Here is a 24,118-nt window from a genome sequence, read left to right as displayed (position 1 = left end):
AAAAGTTACTCTATCTCCTTAAATTCTCATTAGACTATCTCATTGAAACCGTAGTACTACTTAAATCAGGAAAAACAGATCTTTCTGTATTAATGAGAATTAAAAGCCGTCCTTACTTCACAGGAAAAAAATCTATCTGCTTTAATGATAATTGAAACCATTCTTAAATCACAAGAGAAGATCAGTCATAATTCTGGGTGCGATTGATTCATTTGGCGATCGCGAGCGGGGATCAAACGGCTATGAGATCATTCTGATCTGTTGCAATATTTTGTTCGTTTGGTTTTAGCTTTTGCCTTTTATAAAACCGGTTTTACTGAAAATTTGTTTAAAACAAGTTTACAAAAAACTAATCGCTAATTATCTACTCCCTCTATCACAAATACTACCTCTATCTGAGTTTATTAGGCCTCTTTGTATTTTGGGTCCAAGTTTAACCATGTATTTAACTAAAAATATATAAAGTACATGCTACCCAAAGTATATTGTTGGATTTGTATTTGAAAGATATTTTCTATGGTATAGTTTTCTGGACATATAGTTTATATTTTACTCCTTCCGTCCCAAAATAAGTGTCTCAAACTTAGTACAATTTTATACTAAAGTTAGTACAAAGTTAAGACACTCATTTTGGAACGGAGGGAGTATTAGTTAAATTCATGGTCAAACTTTGGCACAAAATGGAAGGGGCCTACTAAACCCAAGCGGAGGGGGTATAAGATGTTTTGGATATTTAATATAGACTGCATATGGACTGAAATGAGTGAACAAACACACTAAAATGCATTCATATACATCCGAATCAAAAAAAAAAGTTAAACCATCTTATAATAGTGAACTGAGGGAGTATACTGTTTATCCAAACAAAAACTACAGGAACCACATTTTGTCGAGATGATCATCCCTTGAATTGGCGACGGTATGGAAGTGAATTATGGCAGACGAATTGATCCTCTTGGTGATTATCTCCTTCACACAGCCTTGCTGCCACTTAGGCGGAAACTCCGACGGCTTTGGAAGCTTGCCGTAGCACTTGTCACATGTCAACCGATCATACAAGAACACATCCTTTAGATTGACCGATATTTGCATGGCACGCTTGACATAGTTCATCATGTAGTCTCGAGCTTGAAACCCGAAGATGACGAGCGTGGCCAGACTGTGATGCTGGAAATCAGTTGCAGATGATTCCCACTGTGCACCTTTATCCTCACTATACGAGAGTGACTTCCTCTCCTTTGCATCTGTTTCCATTATACACAGATGATCCCATACCTGTATGCCATAGAAAGACAGGTGAACAGAAACAAGTTAAGTGTTTTCCAGCCATTTGTATTTTGATGCGAAAGGCTTGCAAAATTCAAAATTGAGCGCAGGTGCATGCGGTAGGAAGAAAGCAAGCTTTAGGTAAGAACATACACTCAAGTATAGCTCCTTCAGGATTGGCGCAGCTTTAAGAATGAACAATGTCCAGGTGAGATCATACCCCTCAGGAATATTAGCTAGATTCACAAACCGCATTTGGTCAAACACGGATGCCATCCTTCCCGTCAGACATTCTGGTTGAACCCAAATCTGCAACAAATGAACACATGATGAGATAAGCACATAAGAAGTATGACCACAGCTAAGAAACAAGAATCTTGACATACCTTTTCGGACTTAAATCCCAGCTGCAACTGTCTCACAGAGATAGTATCCCGAAGAAACTTACTTAACCTGACCATCTTGTGCCAACTAAGGCCAACATTTGTGAGGCTTACAACATCAAGCAACGGGACATAACCAAAAGATAGTGGATCTTGGAAAGAGATCCAACCCTCAAAGATGATCCGTGTGAGTTTCGAAGTGAGCTGAGCTCAACTCTTTCAAAAGAACAATCAACAATAGCAAGCTCAATGAGTTGTGTGTGCTCAACTTGCAACATGGTCGAATTTCCTGAGTCACAATTGAACAGGCGTAGATGATTTAACCGTTTGCAAATGTTGAGGATGTTAGGGATGTCTGATTCCCCGAATCTCAAATTCTCTAGGTTAAGACGTGTGAGACCACCAAATGCATTGGAACATGCACCGAAGAATAGCATGAATTGTCGCCCGTAATTGACAAGATCATCGTCGTCGCAGTGGGTATCATCCCTCTCCGTGAAAATTATGAACTCAGCTATCTCAACCTTCTGGGTTGCCATGGCGTGAGCAACAGCATGCCCAATGGATATTGGATCATCTTCTCTCAAGAAGAACGTCATGCACAGAAACTGGATGGCATTTCGGCTTAAATCTCTGCGTGCCAGGATGCTCTTTGTCACTTTAACCACAGCTTCGTTGCCCCGAACAATTTCATCATTGTTGCAATTGAACGCGTCTAAGAAGTCCCAAACATTTATCACAAGTCGAGAGAGCATAGCAGGGAGGTGCCGCCACCGGCCAGAAAGGACACTGGTTCTTGCAGCCTCGCGGATATCAAGTCGATCAATGATGGTAAGCAAAATATGTTCAGGCAAGTTGCTGAGCCTGTCATCTCCATTGTCTTCCTGCTTCGGACAACTGTCATTCTGCATTTAGAGTAGAAACAAATCAGAGTTGATTTTGTATTGAAGTATGAAAGCTGCAATTTTGACAGTCTCAAAGACGCAAATCCGATATGTCCTCACTCAAAGATGCTGGTAGTTTTCTTAGTCTAAAAAATGCAACTTTTCCTGCGGTATTACTGTCGAAAGGACTTGCCCCATGCTGCCTCAAAAGATATAATTTTCTTAACTCGATGATGCAATATTTATACTATTACGAGGTATTACGGTCGAAAGGAAACGGATCTAGAGGTATGGGACGAGAAGGAACTCACCGCCATTGTGCGGATTAGCCAAGAGGACGGAGAAAAATAGCCGGCGGGAGTGGGGCGGTCGGCGTCTTGGCTGCTCTCCACTGAATCTTATGGGTTCGGTGGTGAGCGGTGAGCGCTTGGGAGTATATATAACTGATCGATTTCCGCCTCCGGCTGCAACCCGGAGAACGAAGACGAGAGAGACTCGGACCAAGCCTCGAGGAGACAGGAAGCGGTTTCCGTCTGCAGCTCGAGGAAGAACTGTTTTTTGTTGTTCCCCCGCCTCTTCGGAAACTTCACAGGAGGCGATGATGCAGAACGACGAGCCGCCGAGGACGAATCAGCGCGGCGGCTCTCCGTTGCATACGACGATGATGCGGCACCACGCGGCGTCCTTGGATGAGAGCATGGCCAAGGCGCGACGAGGGGTCTCGGCTGCGTCGGCGCCCGACGGCCGCCGCCTCCGATTAACCTCGGAGTATCCCTCCCTCACATGCCCTAGATCTGTTTATCGGAGAAGAACTGCGGGCTCATTCGGTTCGGAGGAAACCAAAACATAGGATTCAAGAATAATACAGGAAGTTGATAGGATGGCATTTGCAATCCTAAGGGTTATCTTACCTCGTTCCTATGCACAAAATAAGCTTTGAGTAATATATAAATTCTTTTAAAACATAGGAAATGAATAGTATTCCTACAAAATTCCTATACGTGTAGAAAAATTTTCTCTGGAATCTTTGTTCCTATGCTTTTCTTGTAAAAATCATTCAAAACGAATGAGGCCGCACCAGGGGTGTAACATGTACCGGAAACCACACGGCGCCCCACCCCACCCGGGAAATTGATCCTTTCTTTTTTCCCCATCTTTTGTGGGTATTCTGACGATTTGTCCAAACCACCTTTTATAGGCAAATGGTAAGGTCGATTTGCGAAAATTCTCAATGGAGCTCGGCCTCCATGGAGGCCGAATTTCAAACGATCAAAATACTAATTTACATGTTTTTAAAAAAATGAAAAGATACACATATACTTAGAGACATAATTCAAAAGTGTGTACTTTCTTAGAAATAAATATGTTAAAATGAGTGCTGCGCAAAAGAAAGAACATGTCTAGGACTTTTTAGTAGATGCACTATTCATCCTCAAAGCTCATGATTTTGTGTTCTAAAAAAAAGCTCATGATTTTTTTTAATTGCATTTCAAGGTATTTCATCCTGAAATTTGGCATACATACACATCACATCCCTGTATACTTATACAATTTTTAGATTTTTTAAAGCTGAGAAGTCCAATTTTAGATTGTTTTTTTAAAAGCAAAGCTCCAAAACACCCCACTCGTCTGTTTACGCCTTATTCTATGTGAGTTTTTCCTATATTTAGGGTCTCTTTTATTTACAGAATTTTATAGTAACATGAAAACACATGATTGAAGTAACATGTAATGTTGAATCCTATGCGATTAGTAAATCACACAAACTTGAAGCAATGAATGTTTGATGCCACATGAGAAGTAAAGGATTTGTACATAAACGAACCCAGACGGGGAATTGACCTTCTCGGCTCTTAGAGAAGAACGGAAACTTAACATCTACCGATCTACTGCTACTACTACTGTGTATTATAGATTTCCTTTGCTCGCATTAACTCCTATGTATGAATTACTATGTTGCCAATTAAATCATAGAATGAACTATCAAACCTTGAAAAAAAAGATTACCATGTTAATCAATATGGCGCAGCGTGCCGCCGCGCACTACACACTAGTATTACTTGTAGATGAATGATTGAAGATTGTCTTACAATGTGCGTTGTATGCGATATCGATTAGGGTGATGAATGCTATGGAGATGACGTGTAGAAGCTCTTCTATTTAGTCAAATCCACCCCCTCTAAATCCCCAATCCTGCCAAAGAGCTCAGGTACCTCCAGCGATTCCCGAACTCACACCCTCGGTGCACCTACGACGTTTGATTCACGACGAAGAGAGACAAGAGAGCTAACATCGCATGACATTTATCTTTGTTGTCGTCCTCCGAGGCGCTCACCATCATCATCGTCGCGTCAATGGTGGTGCCGTCATGGTACACGCGGCAGTGGTGCAGTGTCCAGTCGGCATCCTTAAGGGCAGCCATGCCACTCCACTATGTACACGTCGGCATCCTTAAGGGCAGCCATGCCACTCCACTATGTACACGTTGTCGGCCTTAGGCACGTCCGAAGAAGCTCTCCGGTTCTGTCATTGCAATATTTTTGTTGATAGCTTACCAAGCTGACCACTTGGTAAGAAGCTCTCCGGTTCTCCCTCAAGGAGGGCACGCGACGACCCGCTGTGTGGGCAACCCCTCCCGTTCCGGCAAGACACCTTATTGTGTTTTACTTCAAGAGAATAATGTGCTTGTGCACATAGTTTATGGGAGAGAGAACCTCAAACTCACGACCTAGTTGCAAAAAAGGTTACACGTACGAATGATCAAATCACGCCGTATACACCATCCAGATGCTGCATAGTAAGACATAATCTAGATAGATAACCAGGATTACCATAGTAAGACATAATCTAGATAACCAGGATTACCATAATCCACCGTGACGCCAAAAACGGGGAAAGCGCTATAGAAAATGCACCAGTCACCCGTACTGGGCTGATTGGCTTGAGAGATGACATAGAAATCCCTAGCGCACGGCAACGTCACTGACAAAATCGAAGAGACAGAGTTGCCATTCACGAAAATAAGTTAGGCTCCACGGATCGGGCCGCAACCAGGATCAACAAAGTCACAGCTCAACACCAAAGGATGCCACTACAAAACGAGGATTCTGAGTAAAAAGCTAAAAACACCCAATATATATATCAAATAGATAGGTATATTATGCTAAAAAAACACAAAAGATGCCACTTTGTACACGGAAATGCTAATAACAGTCTTCGGACTCCCAGAAGCCAACTGGTGTATTATGCTAGCCACCGCCATCGCGTCGTTTATCATATCAACTATGCGCTCGGCTTATACGTCCACATCCACTTCCTCGTCGAGGTCCTCATACTGGGAAAGAAGATGCAACAAACTGTGAGCACGCATGTTCGTCATATGCAAGCCAATAACCATTCTTCTATAATAAGAAATATAGGCGGGGAGAACGTAAATGAGCAATGCCATGCTATTTTTTAGTGCGTATGATAAAACAGGTTCGCGGTTTCTTGGAGGATAGTCACCTGCTCGAAGGCATTTTGGCCCACTGGAGGAACAGGCGATCTAGTCCCGTCGGCATCGTTTTCTAGCAATGCATCTATCTGTTCGTTTCTATCATCCAGTTCAACTGCCTCGTTAAGGTCATATAAGGCACGAGCAGCCATGCCAGTGGAGGGCAAAGCGTGCTTCACTGGAGAATCTTTCACCTGTAAGTTTCAAAATATCTGCTCAATTAAGTATTCGCTCGTAATATGCAGAATTCATTCATCAAGATGATTCATTGCTAATAGTCTAGTGACTCGGTAATGAAGGAAAACTATGAGGTTCACTCGTTACTTATAAACAAGCCAGCAATCACAATCTGACATTTAAACACAAAACTGAGATGGCATGGGGTAATAAACAAGCCAGCAATCATTATATGACAATTAACACAATACTAAGATGGCACAGGGAAATACTGGACCTGGTCTGCAGAGGAGGCAGCATTTCCAAGCTTATTCTTTTCATCTTCCCAGAGTCTCTTCTTCAAATATATAGATTTTGTTCCATCACTACCCTTAATTGTTTTATCATATTCTGTAATATCGCCTTCTGACCTATATTTATCTGACCTAGTGAATGTATCAGAGTCTCGCTCTCTTCTTTTCTTAGCTGAAAAACCGGACAAAAGATTAGATGCAAGTATACAAGCAATATGATAGAAAGATATTTCTGCAATAATGTACAGAATGAAATCTCAATAATGTGAAGAAAAAATTACCCCCTCCAGTGTTTCTACATAGTAATTAATCACATGTATTTAATGCTTAAGATTAACATAGTCGGAACCTTTAAGTATTGCTTAATACTTAATAAGATGGGTTGCTTAAACATGTTAAGATGCATATGGAAGGAAAAATATGTACGAGATCCACATTGTACTGATCATCATATGTTCTTCAGGAGTATATATATAATCATCAAAGAATCCAAGCAACCTACCAGCTTTTGCCTCATCACTAGTTGAGTATGGGATTGATCTCTTTTTAGCTGGAGTAGCATTTGGACTCCTTTCATAAGGTCCATTTAGATCTTCATCAACATGGACGCTGGAAGCTTCTTCATTAGCACGCTTTAAAATTTCTGAAGCAAGCATATCACCAAGTCTCTCAAAACGAGCTTGTGACCTGCACAGCTCCAATAGTCAATTCTTAGTTACTACAAACTTGCAAGTCATGCAAAGATAGAATATAGTGAGGTAAGCAAGCCAAGAATGTATTTCATTACAAGATTTAACATTGATGAGTATGCACCTTTTCAACTCCTCCCGAGCTTTCATAAAACGCACATGAGCTTTTAGGAACTTCTTCATTTTTGACGTCATTCTACATTGGAATCATAATTCAATGTGAGAACAGGATATCTAGATAATAAAACCACCTTGCTATTGATAAAAATAATAAAGAAAATGACCAAATTGGCATGCGCAGGTGTTGCTTAGATACCTATGACATTCTTCTTTCTCCCTCCTCAGCTGCTGATCAAGGTCACTTACTTGGCTAGAAATCCTGCGCACTTCGTCCATTTTCTCATCCAAAACAATCTACAGAGTAAATGTTAATTAGAGCACGGAGTGAAGATTTTAGAAGGTTGGCCGATGTGAATGACATCTTACATTATGGGACGGAGGGAGTACATTGAAAAAAGGGCATAAATAATAATTTAATCTTTTAACATGGTACGCTAACATTTACTAGCTATGTTCAAGAAATATGATGTTTGGCAACAAGTTGGATTCGATGTTTGGCAAAAACACATACATTTCTGGGTGGATGTGTAACAATGCACAATATTGCAATGAAACAAAAACTGACCTCGAGATGAGATTTATCGTCACGCAAAGCCTCCATATCTGATCTAACTTGTTTCAGCTGCACAATATTCAAAATTTGAAAAATTCAGAATTTCAATATGGAAAAATGTGACAAAGGTGCGTGTGATCTACAAACTGGATTACACAGTGCTCAAAGCCTCATACCTCCTTTTCATAATCCTCTTTCTCGTCACCACTAGTGACTTTTTCCTTTTTCCTATCATTATTATCAGAGATAGGAGAACTCTTAGATGAGTTGGTTTCTCCATCATCCATCTTCTTTTCATGCCTCCTCTCACTGAAAGATTGAAGATAACATGAACAGTAAATTACAAGATAAACATGACTTGCTCATATTCAAAACAGATAGAACATATCTAGTAAACCAACAAATCCACTGAGACTGCAGTGAAGTGTGCTGCATTGCATTCCATTTAGATTGGATCAAATCATAGTTATCTGCTATGTTGATAATAATTAAGCATATAAGAATACAAAATAACTTTAAAAAATACTAATGTGTTCAAAGTATTTTTACAATTAAATGGCTCCAAAAGACGAGGATCATATGTTGAACTGCAATATATACCTCTTCCTGCTGGGAGACCGTGAAAAGCTAGACTCTGCAAGCAAAATTACAAATAAGAACGTATAGCAGGAGCAAGCAGAACGTAGAAGTGAACAGCTTTGTGTGTGTGTGTGTGTGAGAGAGAGAGAGAGAGTTTGTTTACCCCTTTCTCGAGAAGTTGGCCTTCGATCATGTAGGGAACGATGACCCCTGAAATCTCTTCCAGGGGAATGCCTCCTGCGAGGTGAGAACCTCCTTTCAATCCTGCCTCTGAAATCACCACCTCTATAATCTCTTCTCCCTAAAAGAAACGAAGGTTTACAAATTTTATACAAGGAAGAACTCATGTCAACAAAGTAAAATGGAGCAATAAGGAGAGAAGGACACCCATAAGCCTGTCAAGCTTACCACGAACTTGTTCTACAAGATTATTCAATTAGCAATAAGTAGCAGCAGCTCCAGGATAATGTCATTAGCCACGCAAAAAAAACGCAGCGCCAAAAAATAATACGCAAGCAGACACCAAGATACAATGATGCATCCATTAGGATAATACCAATACTCATAATGTTGATCATCTGAAGTGAAATAGATGGAAGCTCCATAAACAGCCCATACAGCAATTATGATGAAATAAGGTCTGCCATAATCCAGATATCACCATATAAATGTACTAGCATTTGTCCAGATATCTTCGGCGACTTGGATTGCCAGCGATAAGAATACTTCCCAATGAAACTAGTTTTGTGCCATGATCAAAAGATATGCAACTCGGTTCATTGCAAAGCCTGCTAATCATTCAGTGGAGAGTGGACTCTGCCGTGATCATAGCACATCAAACATATTATGGGCATCAATCAAAGGAGGCCAAGACCCTCAAAGGTTCACCTTCTGATACAGCCCGAGCATTTAGTGGTCACGACAAATCATCGAAATACCAATCGAAGAAATCTATAGAAAAGGCCATGTTATCCTCTGGCAGCAGTCGAGTCTAACAAATTTGTGATGGCAATTAAATCAAAAGACAACCAGTAAGAATGCCACCTAATTCTGCAACAAGCTTCCAGTTGTTAGAATGCTTACTCAATTGTTATCTATCTGCAGCAGCTGATGTTCAATTCAAGCAGTAGTACGAAAATTATAGTAAACCACACAGGCACAATAAGCCACAACACATGAAACACATAAATTAAATGAATCATGAAGCAAGCACAAAAAATATCTTGTCAACATGATGTCGCCTAGAAAATAGAAAAATGCTCCAAAAACGCCGATGCATAATAATCCAGTTCAGACATAGCATTCCTTCAGAAGGACTAGCATGGGCAAATTCTCATAAATACATCCTTCTAGTCAACCGGATCTCCTCAAGAAATAAAAATTAACCATTTGTAACTTGTCGTTCATGTGGCTGGCAAACAACTCATAATGACCGCGGTGTTCTTCAGAGGTAACCGTTTCATTTCGCTAAGATACAAATCACCTGAATTTTAAGAACGACCATTCTTGGTGGGATCCAAAACCCAATCTTTCCAGCATTAAGCCATCTCTGGCGGTACTCCCTACCCTAGATTCCTCAACATTCAATTTGCATCTAGATTTCCGTAGATCTACACCGTGGCTACCATGAAAATCAAGATAATTCCGCAGCATCCAACCCTCCCCGCATCTCGCTACGGCAGAAACCCTAAACCCCGGGGCGAGGATCTCGGCGAGAAACAGGAATCGACCGAACAGGAGGGCAATGGGGGCGAGCACGGGGAGACCGGGCGTCCGTACGTACCGGCGTGGTGGGGCGGGAAGGTGGGCCGGGAGGAGGGGGGCCGGCGGAGCTCGGCCGTGCCGTGGGCGAAGCTGCAGAGCTCGCGGTCGCAGTTGCCGTTCTGCCACAGCGCGCACATCTTGGTCTTGTACGCCGGGCCGCGGCGCGGAGGGGGCAACATCGCTAGCCGGCGGGGTGGTGTCCCGATCGCGGGGGCTAGAGGGGAGGATGCGGATGCCCTAGGTAGGCGGAGCACCTGGGTCGGGCGGAGGAGCGGGGATGGGCTGGGGTGGGTTCGGGCACTTGCCAGGAGATGGCGTATAAGTATGTTTTTTTTTCACAGTGTATAAGCGTATTATTTATGTGTACCAGTTTTGATAATCTTGAAATATTCGGCCTTTATAATAAGCCTATGAGAAAACAAGTAAAAAAAAGAAAAGAACAAAGGTCATATATTATTAAGCATCACGGACCATTAAAATGCCCTCAAAAAATAAAAATAAAAACATTAAGTCCTCGGAGGTATCGAAATCTGCTTCATCATGCATCGATTGACAATGTGCCATGAGTGAAACTCGCGGCGCTTCTGGATCTCCGTCTCAGCGGAGCAAACTTGTTGAGACCCAAGAAGCTTGTGTAATCAGTAGGCAGAATATAATTAATGTAGACCAACAACCCTAAAGAAGAAAACACTGGAGAGGCCCTGTAGAATCCCACATGTTCAGGTGAACACAAAATTTCCCACGCTCCACGGCAAAGCGATGGCGCTTAAACTTTGTCGGTTAGAAGGGAGTTGGATGACTAAGAGTCTAAGACACACATCCATGTTGTCCGCTCCGAGGAACAACGTCGCCAAGACAAATCCGCAGACAAGAGAAAACAGGCCCATAGAACAAGATGTGGGGACACGCCATCCTTCACCCGTCTCCCGAGATACGAACAAGCACCATAGGAATGAGGCGCGAGGTGGGAACACTTCATCAACAACGCCACCGAATCACCACTGTCGATCGGAGATAAAACCTAAATCTATTTATATCCATATCACCACCAAAATGAATACTTGGGGTCCACTCTCCCTCTCGTCATCAAATCGACATATAAAGAGAGAGTGTCTCGCCGGGGTGGTGGGTAAATTGGTCATTGCCTCTGTCTCCTAGGTCACGAGAGCGGGTTTGGGAATAAAAATGTGCCCGTCTATTGTAAAGAAACAAGTAATTTTGTGCACTCCACTCTTTGAGAAAGGCTTGGATTATTAAATTATAATTTCTTATAATTAAATTGACCAATTTTGGGAAGCTTGGATAAAATTCTCAGATCATGTGTACAACTCGATGTTAATGGCGTAAATATAACTAGCAAAAATGCTCGTGCGTTGCAAGGAGAGAAAATAATGATTCCTATCAATCAAGATTTGCCGGGTCAAGGAACTATGTCGTGGAAGAATGGTTGCTACTAACAAAAAATGATGGATCATTTGAGGATCGTGGCATGACCTCAAGAGGGGGTATCAGTCCGAGTAAATTAATATGACTGATCAACATTAACTATAGAATTGCCTGTTCCAATGGCCAAGAGATGGCAATTTCATTTTTGAAGGGAAAATGCATTGAGAGGCATGATATCGGAGCAAACTTACTACACACTCGACCCAATCTGATGTACTCGAGTTCGTTGGTTGACCCATCCCCCCCTCCCCCCTCGCCCAACAACTTCGATGTAAATCGATGAACAACATCAGCTCCATAATCAAGCAATGATGACATGAAGACACCACCCTTGCCATTGCCATTGACAGCTCACTCAAGGGCTAGCTACGTGCTAGTGCTCCAAATCTTCTACCAGAAACTCCCATGCCCACCGTCGTCCACAAGCATTCGATTCCGTTGTGAGGGCTGCTTTCTTATGGGCAAACTATTAGAGATGTATTTTTAACTGCAACATTTATGTAAAAGAAGCACAATCCACAATATCACATTCTGTAGAAAAAGAAATTATGCATAATAGCTCAAAATTTCTGCATAATAACACAATCTCCAAAAAATAATAGTTGCTTCTTTTATATACACACATACACAAAGAGAAAAGAGCGATCTAAAATTTTCTTACGGTAAATGCTCATTGGTATTTTTGGACTTTTGGATAAACGAATGCTTACCATGGCACAACCGACACATGCACATAAGATGATCCTATGCAGCTAATTGTGTAGCCAGACCCTGAAACACTATTGCATAACTCATGAAAATCTCACATGAAAAATATTAAGATTAGAACGAGCCATCATGCCTTTATGTGGTCTCTTCTCTCCTTTTGAGCTGGACTTAATTTAAAGATCGAGGATGTCGCCTAGAGGGGGGGTGAATAGGCGCTTTAAAATAATTATGATTTAGGCTTGAACAAATGCGGAATAAATCTAGCGGTTAATTTGTCAAGCACAAAACTTACAACAACTAGCATCACGTGCACCAACAACTTATGCTAAGCAAGATAAGCAACTATGTGATAGCAAGATATATGACAAAGAACAATATGACTATTACAAAGTAAAGTGCATAAGTAAAGGGATCGGGTAAGAGATAACCGAGGCACGCGGAGACGATGATGTATCCCGAAGTTCACACCCTTGCGGATGCTAATCTCCGTTTGGAGCGTTGTGGAGGCACAATGCTCCCCAAGAAGCCACTAGTGCCACTGTAATCTTCTCACATCCTCGCACAATGCAAGATGTCGTGATTCCACTAAGGGACCCTCGAGGGCGGTCACTGAACCCGTACAAATGGCAACCTTGGGGACGGTCACCGAACCCGTACACTTTGGCAACCTTTGGGGGCGGTCACCAGTACCCCGTCGGCGGTCACCGGTACCCGTCAAAAAGACCGGTAAAACCTCCAACACCGAAAACGCGAAAGAAGAAGCATATGAAATCCGTTTACTATGTGCTAGAGCTTCTCACGAAGATAACCACAAGTTCTAAAACCTCAAAATAAAATACAAATAAGAATCAAGAAATATGATGCAAGGATGCAATGGTTTGATCTCTCGACAAACGATACGATCACGCTACTCACTTGAGAGCCCCCCCTTGATAGTACGACTATCGATCCTATAACCCGGTCTCCAAACTATCACCATGAGACCGATAAAATATAAAACCTATAAAGGGCAAACCTTTGCCTTGCACGAAGTCCACTTGAGCTAGATGACGACGATCTTGACTCCCTCAAGTTGGACCACCTTTCTTGATTGCGTTGGGTCGATGAAGACTAGATGATTGCTCCCCCATACTCCACTATGGGTGACCCACTCTTCATCACATCTTACCAAGTCCATTGACACCACAATGGATGGCAAAATTCAAGCACTTGATCTCTTCGTGATGCTCCACTTGAACTTGCACACGACAATCTTGATGACGATCACCACTTGATGTCATCCTCTCCATGGGTTGAGTGATATCTTCCTCTTGACGCAAGCCCATGAACACGTACCTAACCCCACATAGAACTCTCACATAGACCATGGGTTAGTACACAAAGCACAATAGACAATGCTTACCATACCATGAGATCACTTGACCCCTCTCGGTACATCTTCTACGCTTTGTGAGTTGATCAACTTGATTCACTCTTGACTTGGTCTTGATCAACCTTGAATCTTTCCAACTCTCTTCATTTGGATGATGTCTTGAAGGTAAACATGAATGATCACACAATCTTCTTCTTCAAGACATGCTTACAATAAACCCAACACTCACATGACCAATCTTTGGATAATTCTTTAATAGCACCTTGGTCAACTCATAAACTCCTTGAAACCAACACATGGACTTCAAGAAAAGCCTATGGACAAATCCTTCAAATATAACTCAAAACAACCATTAGTCTATAGAGATTGTCATCAATTACCAAAACCAAACATGGGGCACCGCATGTTCTTTCAATGGGTCTCTTTTGACTGGTTGATTCTAGTTCAACTCACTTGTCTATATAAATTGGTGGGATTTGATTTAAAGGAGCAAGGTGGGACTAATATACAAGGCGAATCAGTTTTAACCACACGCGTATTATAGGACAGCTGGCAATAACCCGATTTACATATGCCGAGGTCGCGTGTTTGATACTCAATTGGAACACATATTTTTCAGTGATACACGAGTTGTTTTTATCTTTTTTTTGTCTGAGGTGGCAGGAGCAGGCCCATTAGAGGAAGGACGCGGCCCGAAGGTGAAGTACTTGCTTCAGGTCGAGGCCCAGCTGGTTGAGAGTACGACTCTCTAACTAAAAGTTCCCCCAATTAGTACCACCTCGAGTACATGTTTTAAATTCGAAATGAAAACGTAAATTCACAGGAAAAAACATATTGTGACGGTGAACCCACAGAGTCAATCCGTGCTTTATTATTAGCAAAGATTTTCAAAAGGAGAAATAGCAATTGAAAACAAAATACTTGAGAAGGACAAGGTATAAAAATCTAAATTGGGTAGTCATTAGAAGACAACAAGTATATAAATGATTAAACATTATTCAAATTTTTGGATTACGTCCATGACTTCATAATAAGGACATGGATACTCAAATTAAGCATGAAAAATTAGGCAGAAAAAGTGTCGCTTAAACATGCCTAGCCATGGGTGCATGCCTACCTTGGCCATAGAAGGAGGATTAGGCATCCAGTGGCTCATGCATCGGCCAACTAGGTCCTCCGGCAAGGGATCAGCCTCATCTGACAGGTAGTCATCCTCTCCGGTGAGGAATCAACCTCCTCCGGCGAGAAATTAACATCTTTGATGTGAAATCGATGATGGGGAGATGGAGGGGAGATGCATCGAGTTCTTTGTGGTGGGTCATGCCTGTCGCGGCCCTACTACTCACTGTTGCTTCTCTCTACAAAGATATTTTTTGTGGTGGCTGCTCCTGATTTTCGTAAGGAATTTCTTAATAATGACCAATCACTACAAAAAAAACATCCGTGATATTTTGGGCCGAACGAAATTTTTTCTGTCATACATATGACACTTCTATGATGATAATTGTGACAAAACCCGGTATCATCATACATGTGGTGGGTTCCTACTTCTATGACAAAAAATCATGACAGAAAATGGGCTTTTCGTCCTGGGCGGGCCGGTGATGCAGTTGCATGACATTCTTTGGGCCGTCCATGACGGAAAAAACCATGGTAAAAGCGAGGGTGAGGAAAATTTCGGGGAGTTCCCGGTTACGGTGGATGGCCGGAGGCCGAGCGATGTGCGTTTCTCTATACACGTATGCGCGTGTGTGCGAGGCGTTGGCTCTAACTGAACCCGGGCGAGGCGTTGGGCTCTAACTGAACCCGAGCGATTGCACTGCAGGCTACGCGTTACTGAACTCGAGCGATCTATCGATGACTGTTAACTGAACCCGATCGAGCGATTCCTTCGCTACTGCTGTGTAATGCCCCGGATTCGATGCGCCAAGTGTCTTCCAGTTATTCGCTGTCGTTGCCATGTCATTTGCTTGCGTGTTGCATTTTATCATGTCATCATGTGCATCTCATTTTGCATACATGTTCGTCTCATGCATCCGAGCATTTTCCCCGTTGTCCGTTTTGCAATCCGACGCTCCTACATCCTCCGGCGCCCCCTTTTACCTCGTTTCGTGAGTGGCCGAAAAATGTTCTCGAAATGGGTTGAAACTTGGCGTGCGGTCTTATTATAGTGTAGACAGAGCGCCTGTCAAGTTTCGTCGCATTCGAAACTCGTTTGATAGCCCAACCGTCAATCCTGTAGCGGCACCCTTGTCGGTATTTTGTCGGACGTTTCGGTCTTCGAAACGTTGTGCCGGGTCTTCCTCTCTTCTCTCCCCGCAGCCCACCTCCTCTTTACACAGCCCACCAAGGCCCGACCTACCCCTCCTCACTGTTCATGTCTTGTCATGCTTTACTTGTAAATCATGTCCATGTCTTTTGTTACCATGTTAGGGTGCTGTAGCATATTGTTTTAATGCTTGTAAGATGCCTAGTTGCTGTTTTGGACAGCTTGTCCTTTAAACTTGTATAGAGTGTATGTGTTGAACCATTGCTCCGTTTTGAGTGTGATCTATATGAAACTTGCTTAGTTTTGCATGAAGTTTCATATTACCTTGTTTCATCCATGTTTTGAGTGTGTTTACTTGATGTTTGAATGCCTTTTACATCAATGTCATGTTTAACTTGTTTTGCTCATATCTTCTAGGCCGTAGCTCCGAATCTAATGAACTTTATATGTAACTTGACTAGAATTTCGTGTAGTTCATCGTGGTGCATCTTAACTTGCTATTTAACAACTTGAACATAAGGTTTATTCAGTTCTGGACCAATTTCTAAATTTGCATATGAGGACTTACCGGAATTGTTATATGTTGTTTCCGGCCTCATTTAAACTTGCCTTGATGTGTTGCTCTTGTTTGCATCATCTCTTGCCATGAGTAACTTCATGTAGTCTTGTCTTGCATCATACTTGGTTGAGCATCATGCCTTGTTCATGTGTGGTGTGTTTATCATGTTGTGTGCTTCTTTTCGATAGTTCCTGTTTCGTTGCGATCGTGAAGATTCGTTCGTCTACGCTTGGTTCGGCTTCATCCGTTCGTCTTCTTCAAGGACTCATTCTTCTTCCTTGTGGGATTTCAGGCAAGATGACCACTACCCTGGATCTCACTTCTATCATTGCTATGCTAGTTGCTTCGTTCTATCGCTTTGCTGTGCTACCTATCACTTGTTCTTCAAGCCTTCCAAATTGCCATGTCAGCCTCTAACCTTTTCACCCTTCCTAGCAAACCATTGTTTGGCTATGTTACCGCTTTGCTCAGCCCCTCTTATAGCATTGTTAGTTGCAGGTGAAGTTGAAGATTGCTCCATGGTGGACAGGATTATGTTGGGATATCACAATATCTCTTATTTAATTAATGCATCTATATACTTGGTAAAGGGTGGAAGGCTCGGCCTTATGCCTGGTGTTTTGTTCCACTCTTGCCACCCTAGTTTCCGTCATATCGGTATTATGTTCCCGAATTTTGCGTTCCTTACGCGGTTGGGTGATTTATGGGACCCCCTTGACAGTTTGCTTTGAATAAAACTCCTGCACCAAGGCCCAATCTTGGTTTTACCATTTGCCTCACCACCACCTATACCCTTCCCTTGGGTCGGCCAACCCGAGGGTCATCTTTATTTTAGCACCCCGGGCCAGTGCTTCTCTAAGTGATGGTTCGAACCGGGCAGACTGCGGGGCCACCTCGGGGCAACTCGAGGGATGGTTTTACTCATAGGCTGACCTATCCGGTGTTGCCCTGAGAACGAGATATGTGCAGCTCCTATCGGGATTGTCGGTACATCGGGCGGCTTTGCTGGTCTTATTTTACCATTGTCGAAATGTCTTGTAAACCGGGATTCCGAGACTGATCGGGTCTTCCTGGGAGAAGGAATATCCTTCGTTGATCGCGAGAGCTTATCATGGGTTAAGTTGGGACACCCCTGCAGGGTATAAACTTTCGAGAGTCGTGCCCGCGGTTATGTGGCAGATGGGAATTTGTTAATGTCTGGTTGTAGATAACTTGACACCAGATACGAATTAAAATGCATCAACCGTGTGTGTAGCCGTAATAGTCTCTTTTCGGCGGAGTCCGGGAAGTGAACACGGTGTTGGGTTATGTTTGACGTAAGTAGGAGTTCAGGATCACCTCTTGATCATTGCTAGCTTCACGACCGTTCTTTTGCTTCTCTTCTCGCTCTCATTTGCGTATGTTAGCCATCATATATGCTTAGTCGCTGCTGCAACCTCACCACTTATCCATTCCTTATCCATTAAGCTTTGCTAGTCTTGATACCCATGGTAATGCGATTGCTGAGTCCTCGTGGCTCACAGATTACTACAACAACAGTTGCAGGTACAGGTTATGCGATGATCATGACGCGAGAGCGATGTTTGCTTGTTTTGGAGTTCTTCTTCTGCTTCTTCTTCGATCAGGGGATAGGTTCCAGGTCGGCAGCCTGGGCTAGCAGGGTGAATGTCGTTTGAGTTTCTGTTTGTGTTTCATCCGTAGTCGGATGGTGCTCTTTTGTAAGATGATGTTGTATTCGTGTGGCATTGTATGCCTTTTGTATGTATCCCCATCTATTATGTAATGTTGATGTAATGATATCCACCTTGCAAAAGCGTTTCAATATGCGGGTCTATCCTTGGTGGGACCTTCGAGTTCCTCTTGGATAGGGTCGCATATTGGGCGTGACATGCTGCTAACTGAAGTCGATCGATGCTGCCTCTGGATGAATAGTGAGCGGTGGGGGTGGATGAACAGAACCCCGTGGCGTTGCCTCTGGATGAACAGGACCCCGATCGATCGAGCCGGTTGAGGCTGGATGAACAGGACCCCGTGGAGGGCTGGATGAAACAGGACGACCCCGTGGAGGGTTGGATGAACAGTAGACGGTGGAGGGGTGCCCGTGGAGGGGTGGTTAAACAGTAGTCGGTGGAGTAGCGCGCGGTGGAGGCTGGATGAACAGGAGCCCATGGAGGCTGGAGGAGGTTGACGGTAGCCCGTGGAGGTTGGAGGAGGTCGACGGTGGAGATGAACAGTATCCCATGGAGCCCCGTTTTGCGGTACGCCACACCCCTCCCGATGAACAGGACCCCCGTTTCGACCGTAGCACTCCAACACAAGTCTGTTTCGTCTATTTTGCGGTACGCCACACCCCTCCCGATCAACAGGACCCTCGTTTCGACCGTAGGAGGTCCGTTTCCTTCGTTTTGCGGTACGCTAGACCCCTCCCGATGAACAGGATCCCGTTTCAAACGTGGCCGGTCGAACACAAGGCTGTTTCCTCCGTTGTGCAGTACGCCATGCCTTGTTTCCATCACCTGTTCCGTCCAAGCCCTCCCGATGAAAACGACGATGCATTCCGTTCTGACCCAGCCGTTTGGCTCCCCATGAACACGATGACGACGTTGTTTCTCCGTTCTGACCCAGCCATGTACACGAGCCCTGGCCGTACGTATGCGCGAGTAGGCGTTCGAGACCCCGCCCGTATGTACACATACGTGGCCGTATTTTTTTTCTTGCACACTGACCGCTGTACGTACGTGTACATGCTACATGCACGCCTCTACTATGACACGTGCGCGCCTCTACTATGACACGTGCGCGCCTCTACATCGACCAGTATATATGTACATACACGTTCGCGACCGTGTAATAAGGAGGCACTTCCTTGCTGCGGCCGTGGACCTAGCTGTCAGCCTCTCCACGTATAGTCCACGTCCGATGGAAATCGTTCCTTGACCATGTTGACCACGCCGCGCCGAGAGCACCAGGGCGGTGGACGACGGCGAGGCCTAGGAAGGGGACGACACGGAGCCGGGGAAGACACGGCAGTGGATGCCCACGCATAGAGGAGTATGAGGGTTCACTCGTTCGGCTGCGGTGTGAGGCTGTCATCGCCGTAGGGCCTGGCCTGCGGTGGGAATAGTAGGGGGCGGTGAGGCCTCTGCGGCAGCACAGCCGGCCACGGGAGGCAAGAGCAGGCATCACGACCGGCGCTGCTTTGGGCGGCTGGAGCAAGAAGACCAGAGGTTGAAGAAGCACTACAGCCGTTGGATGGACATCGTACAGTCACTGGAGCTAGAATCGTTCATATTGATTAAGTTGACAGAGCCCTCCGTCCCCGTCAACTTAGTAGGCCCACAAGTCGGCCTCCCACCAAGGTGGGTCCCAGCTAGCAGGGGGGTATTCATTTTTTGTGCGTAATAAGGAGGCACTTCCGGTGGGTCCGAGCTGACAGCGAGGGGAACGTTTTTTTGCGAAATACGATGGCCCGTCCGTTGGGTCCCATCAGTCAGGGGGGAGACGTTTTTTCTGCGAAATAAGGTGGCTCATCCGGTGGGTCCTTGCTGTCAGGTGGAGGAATAATTATTTTGTGCGTAATAAGGAGGCTCTTCCTTGCGGCCGCTGTGGACCCAGCTGTCAGCCTCTTCATGTATAGTACTCTTCCGATGGAAGTCGGTCGTTGACCATGTTGACCACGCCGCGACGAGAGCACCACGACGGTGGATGACGGTGAGGCCTAGGAAGGGGACGACGCGGAGCCGGGGAAGACACATCAGTGGAAGCCCGCGCGGAGAGGAGTACAAGGGTTCACTGGTTCGGCTGCGGTGTGAGGCTGCCGTCGCCGCAGAATAACACGGGGTGTGTGTGAGTGGAGGGATGGCCTGGCCAGCGGTGGGAGTAGTATGGGGGCGGCGAGGCCTCCGCGGCAGCACAGTCGGTCACGGGAGGCAGGAGCAAACGGCATGACCAGCGCTGCTTTGGGCGGCTGGAGCAAGAGGACCAGAGGTTGAAGAAGCACTACGGCCATTGGATGGACATCGTACGGTCACTGAAGCTAGAATCGTTTATATTGACTAAGTTGACAAAGCCCTTGGTACGCGCCAACTTAGTAGGCCCACAGGTCCGCCTCTGAAACGGTGCGCCCCAGATGTCAGGGGGAGGAATCATTTTTTGGGTGGCTGAAGCTAAGAATATCCGAGATTGAAGAAGAAGCACGACATCCGTTGGATAGACATCCAACGGCCACTGCTGCTAGAACCGTGTGTTGACTATAATAAGTTGACAAAGCGTTGCATACGCATCAACTTATTTTTTTTAGAGGACGCGTCAACTTAGTAGGCCCACAAGTGTGTGGCAGAGAACTTATAGCCCATTTGCGATGTACAACCCATTTTTGAATTCTAATGGAATTTACTACAACCCATTTATAGTTTGTTAAAAGTACAACCCATTTTCTAGTTAGGACAATGATTAATAATTTCAACCAACCGTTAAAGACAGAATTCAATAAAATTTCCCATATTTTGATGGGATCCAAAATATTTTTATCCCGAAATTTCTAGTCAGATTAAATATAAATTTGTATTACGTAAAAATCCAACAAAACATTGCGCGCAACAATGAAAAATTAAGATTTTCAAAATCCATAAATAATATTTTATAAACTAATTTTGTGTTTGGTGCATTTTTTATAGTTACTGCCCAGTTTTTATAATTACATCACATTTATTATTTTTTAAAGCTCATTTTCCTGATAAGCCTAATGCATCCCTCCTAGGAAAGATTTGTAGCCCAGCGGGACGGAGAATAACAATTTGACCTTGCCTGGGTATTCCTCAAAAAAAGTATAGCTGGGCTAGCCATTTTCATCTTGAAAAAATTAATATCTGGGCTGGATATCTGGCCTGGGCTAGAGGGGCCACAGTCCGCCCAGTTAATACCCTGCTCTGCTCTGAACAACAACGAAATCATCGCCAAGAAAAACTCTGCAGTGCTCACGCCTCAAAACCACAAATACTGCTCGAGCTTCTTGGTCCCAGCTGTCTGTCGCACCTTGTGCAATTCTCTCATTTATATTAACTACATAGGTTGACAATGGTGTGGGACCGTGATGTCAGGAAATCAGGAGGAAGCAAAAAAATATAGTTGTACATAATAAGGAGGCACTTGCGTACGTACGGCTATGGCCCTAGTGGGTCCCTAGTGTCATCCAGTCAAAATAAAGTCATCTCCTGAATCCTCATGTTCGTTGACGATGTTAACAATGCTCGGCGCCACGGCGAGCGCAACAACTCGAAGGACGACGGAGAGGGCCTCGCGTGCCCTACGGATGGTCTGATACAGCGCCCGCTGCTCATTCAGGAAGCCAGGATCATCGGACACCTATGAGCACCTTCGAGAAACTGAGACGGCATGAAACAGTAAGGCCGCGCTTGGGAGCTCTGGTTTATTTCAAACCTGTATTAACATACAAGTGTAATTTACTCGTCATCGGAAACAACGCGTAAAATACAGGTGTAATGAAATCGAGGGCCCGAGGTCTGTAAGTAAAACTGGCGGGTTACACATGTAATTTGAGAGACCAGTGTATATTTTACGAGCAATGCTATATGGACGACATTACCAGACGATACATGCACGATGTGCGTATCATGCCATCCATGGGCAAGGCTGAAACAATAGCTAACGGCTGGATTAGCAATCGTCCGAGTGTCGTTCAGCATTTTTATCGTGTGTGAAGTAGTTTTGATATTTTACTAGTCGAAATCGACCAACCAAGCGCTTTGCCCGAGACCATATGCTTTTATTTACAAGCGTCAGTTTTACAAACGGTTTTGGTTGGAAAACGACGATCCAATCATGGCCTAATATCATGAGTTGGTCGGAAGATCATATGATTTCACGTCTAACCTACCCGACTTGTCGTATAGGCTATGAATGAAACATAAGACGATGAACTTCTGAAGCATGGAAACAAAAGAAGAGGATGATCTTCTTAACAAGCAAATCACTGGCATTAGATCGACATGCAAAACAATACGAAGCATTATTCTTAGGAGGCATGGTTAACAGCTTGTGATGCCGCATGCCACAACATTCCAAGATCAACTTTGCAATCAAACACAAGGCCTGGCATTACATAGACAATATTCAGAACAAACTCTTAACACAGGAATATCTCAGCAGAGTAACTATTTACTTCTAAACTGAACATAGGAATAGGAAAAAACAATTGACGCTGCTCACAGCAAGGGCGTCCCACACAAAAATATCAAATGCATGTCTTCTAGCTAACATCAATGAGCAAATTTTGGCAAGGTTTTCCAATTCCAATATATTAAACTAACGCCTTCTTGCTAACATCAATGATTAAACTTTGACAAGCTTTTCCCATTCAAAATATGTAATGCCTATGATCGTGGAGTCCTGCCGTAACTTCTTGTACTTGTTTGGGCACTTTTTGCCCAGTGCACTCCACGTATTGTAGAATTGCCAATGCTCTCTGCAGACTAGTCATGTCACCAGCGTCTAATAATACTCTGTAAAGCTTCTCGGTCATTCCTTCTGTAATGTAGCACAAACAATGACTGCTTCTTTCTGCAAAGTGGAACGGCCAACTGGACCCAGTAATGCAGCAGTTTGCCTTGGACACATTACCTCCTTTTGTGCAGTTCAACTAAAATCAAAGTCGGAATAAAACCGAGCTTTAATTTTGATATCCCTGTAAGCAACAATAGGTATAAGGGAAACAATTACTGAGAAATAATGGTTGATGACTTGTACTCCTAGAAGAAAGGCATCTACTGATCTACTTTATCTTAATGGGAAACAAAGTAGGTGAAAGGATCGATATAGTTGACTAGAGGGGGGGGGGTGAATAGGCAACTAACAATTTTTAAACTTTTCTTTACCAATTTAAACTTTGCAACAATATAGGTTGTCTAGATATGCAACTATGTGAGCAACCTATATGATGCAATAACAACTAGCACATAAGCAAGCAAGGGATACAACACAAATAAGTTTGCACAAGTAAAGGCACGAGATAACCAAGAGTGAAGCCAGTGGAGACGAGGATGTGTTATCGAAGTTCCTTTCTTTTAAGGGGAAGTACGTCTCCGTTAGAGTGGTGTGGAGGCACAATGCTCCCCAAGAAGCCACTAGGGCCACCATATTCTCCTCACGCCCTCACACAATGCAAGATGTCGTGATTCCACTATTGGTGCCCTTGAAGGCGGCGACCGAACCTTTACAAACAAGGTTGGGGCAATCTCCACAACTTAATTGGAGGCTCCCAACGACACCACGAAGCTTCACCACAATGGACTATGGCTCCGAGGTGACCTCAACCGTCTAGGGTGCTCAAACACCCAAGAGTAACAAGATCCACTAGGGATTAGTGGGGGGAATCAAATTTCTCTTGGTGGAAGTGTAGATCGGGGCCTTCTCAACCAATCCCGAGCAAATCAACAAGTTTGATTGGCTAGGGAGAGAGATCGGGCGAAAATGGAGCTTGGAGCAACAATGGAGCTTTTGGGGGAAGAGGTAGGTCAACTTTGGGGAAGAAGACACCTTTATATA

General features: G+C 44.0%; 1 protein-coding gene and 1 pseudogene across 1 annotated transcript; both read right to left on the bottom strand.

Annotated features, from left to right (window-relative positions):
* Window positions 1-805: 805 nt before the first annotated feature.
* LOC119325979 lies at window positions 806-2,560 on the bottom strand (annotated as a pseudogene).
* Window positions 2,561-5,544: 2,984 nt separating this feature from the next.
* Window positions 5,545-10,485, bottom strand: LOC119322834 (zinc finger CCCH domain-containing protein 13-like). The gene is made up of 11 exons (XM_037596371.1): window positions 10,221-10,485; window positions 8,601-8,738; window positions 8,459-8,492; window positions 8,035-8,167; window positions 7,871-7,927; window positions 7,502-7,599; window positions 7,310-7,381; window positions 6,999-7,183; window positions 6,481-6,668; window positions 6,038-6,220; window positions 5,545-5,867 (listed from the first exon to the last, which is right to left on the bottom strand). The coding sequence occupies exons 1-11, from the start codon at window positions 10,378-10,380 to the stop codon at window positions 5,829-5,831; spliced, it is 1,287 nt and encodes a 428-aa protein (XP_037452268.1). The 5' UTR covers window positions 10,381-10,485; the 3' UTR covers window positions 5,545-5,828.
* Window positions 10,486-24,118: the final 13,633 nt, after the last annotated feature.

The sequence above is a fragment of the Triticum dicoccoides genome, chromosome 6B (genome assembly GCF_002162155.2).
Source record: "Triticum dicoccoides isolate Atlit2015 ecotype Zavitan chromosome 6B, WEW_v2.0, whole genome shotgun sequence".
Taxonomy (NCBI): Eukaryota; Viridiplantae; Streptophyta; class Magnoliopsida; order Poales; family Poaceae; genus Triticum; species Triticum dicoccoides.
The sequence above is the reverse complement of the archived record's forward strand: the minus strand, read 5'-3'. Positions and strand labels throughout refer to the sequence as shown.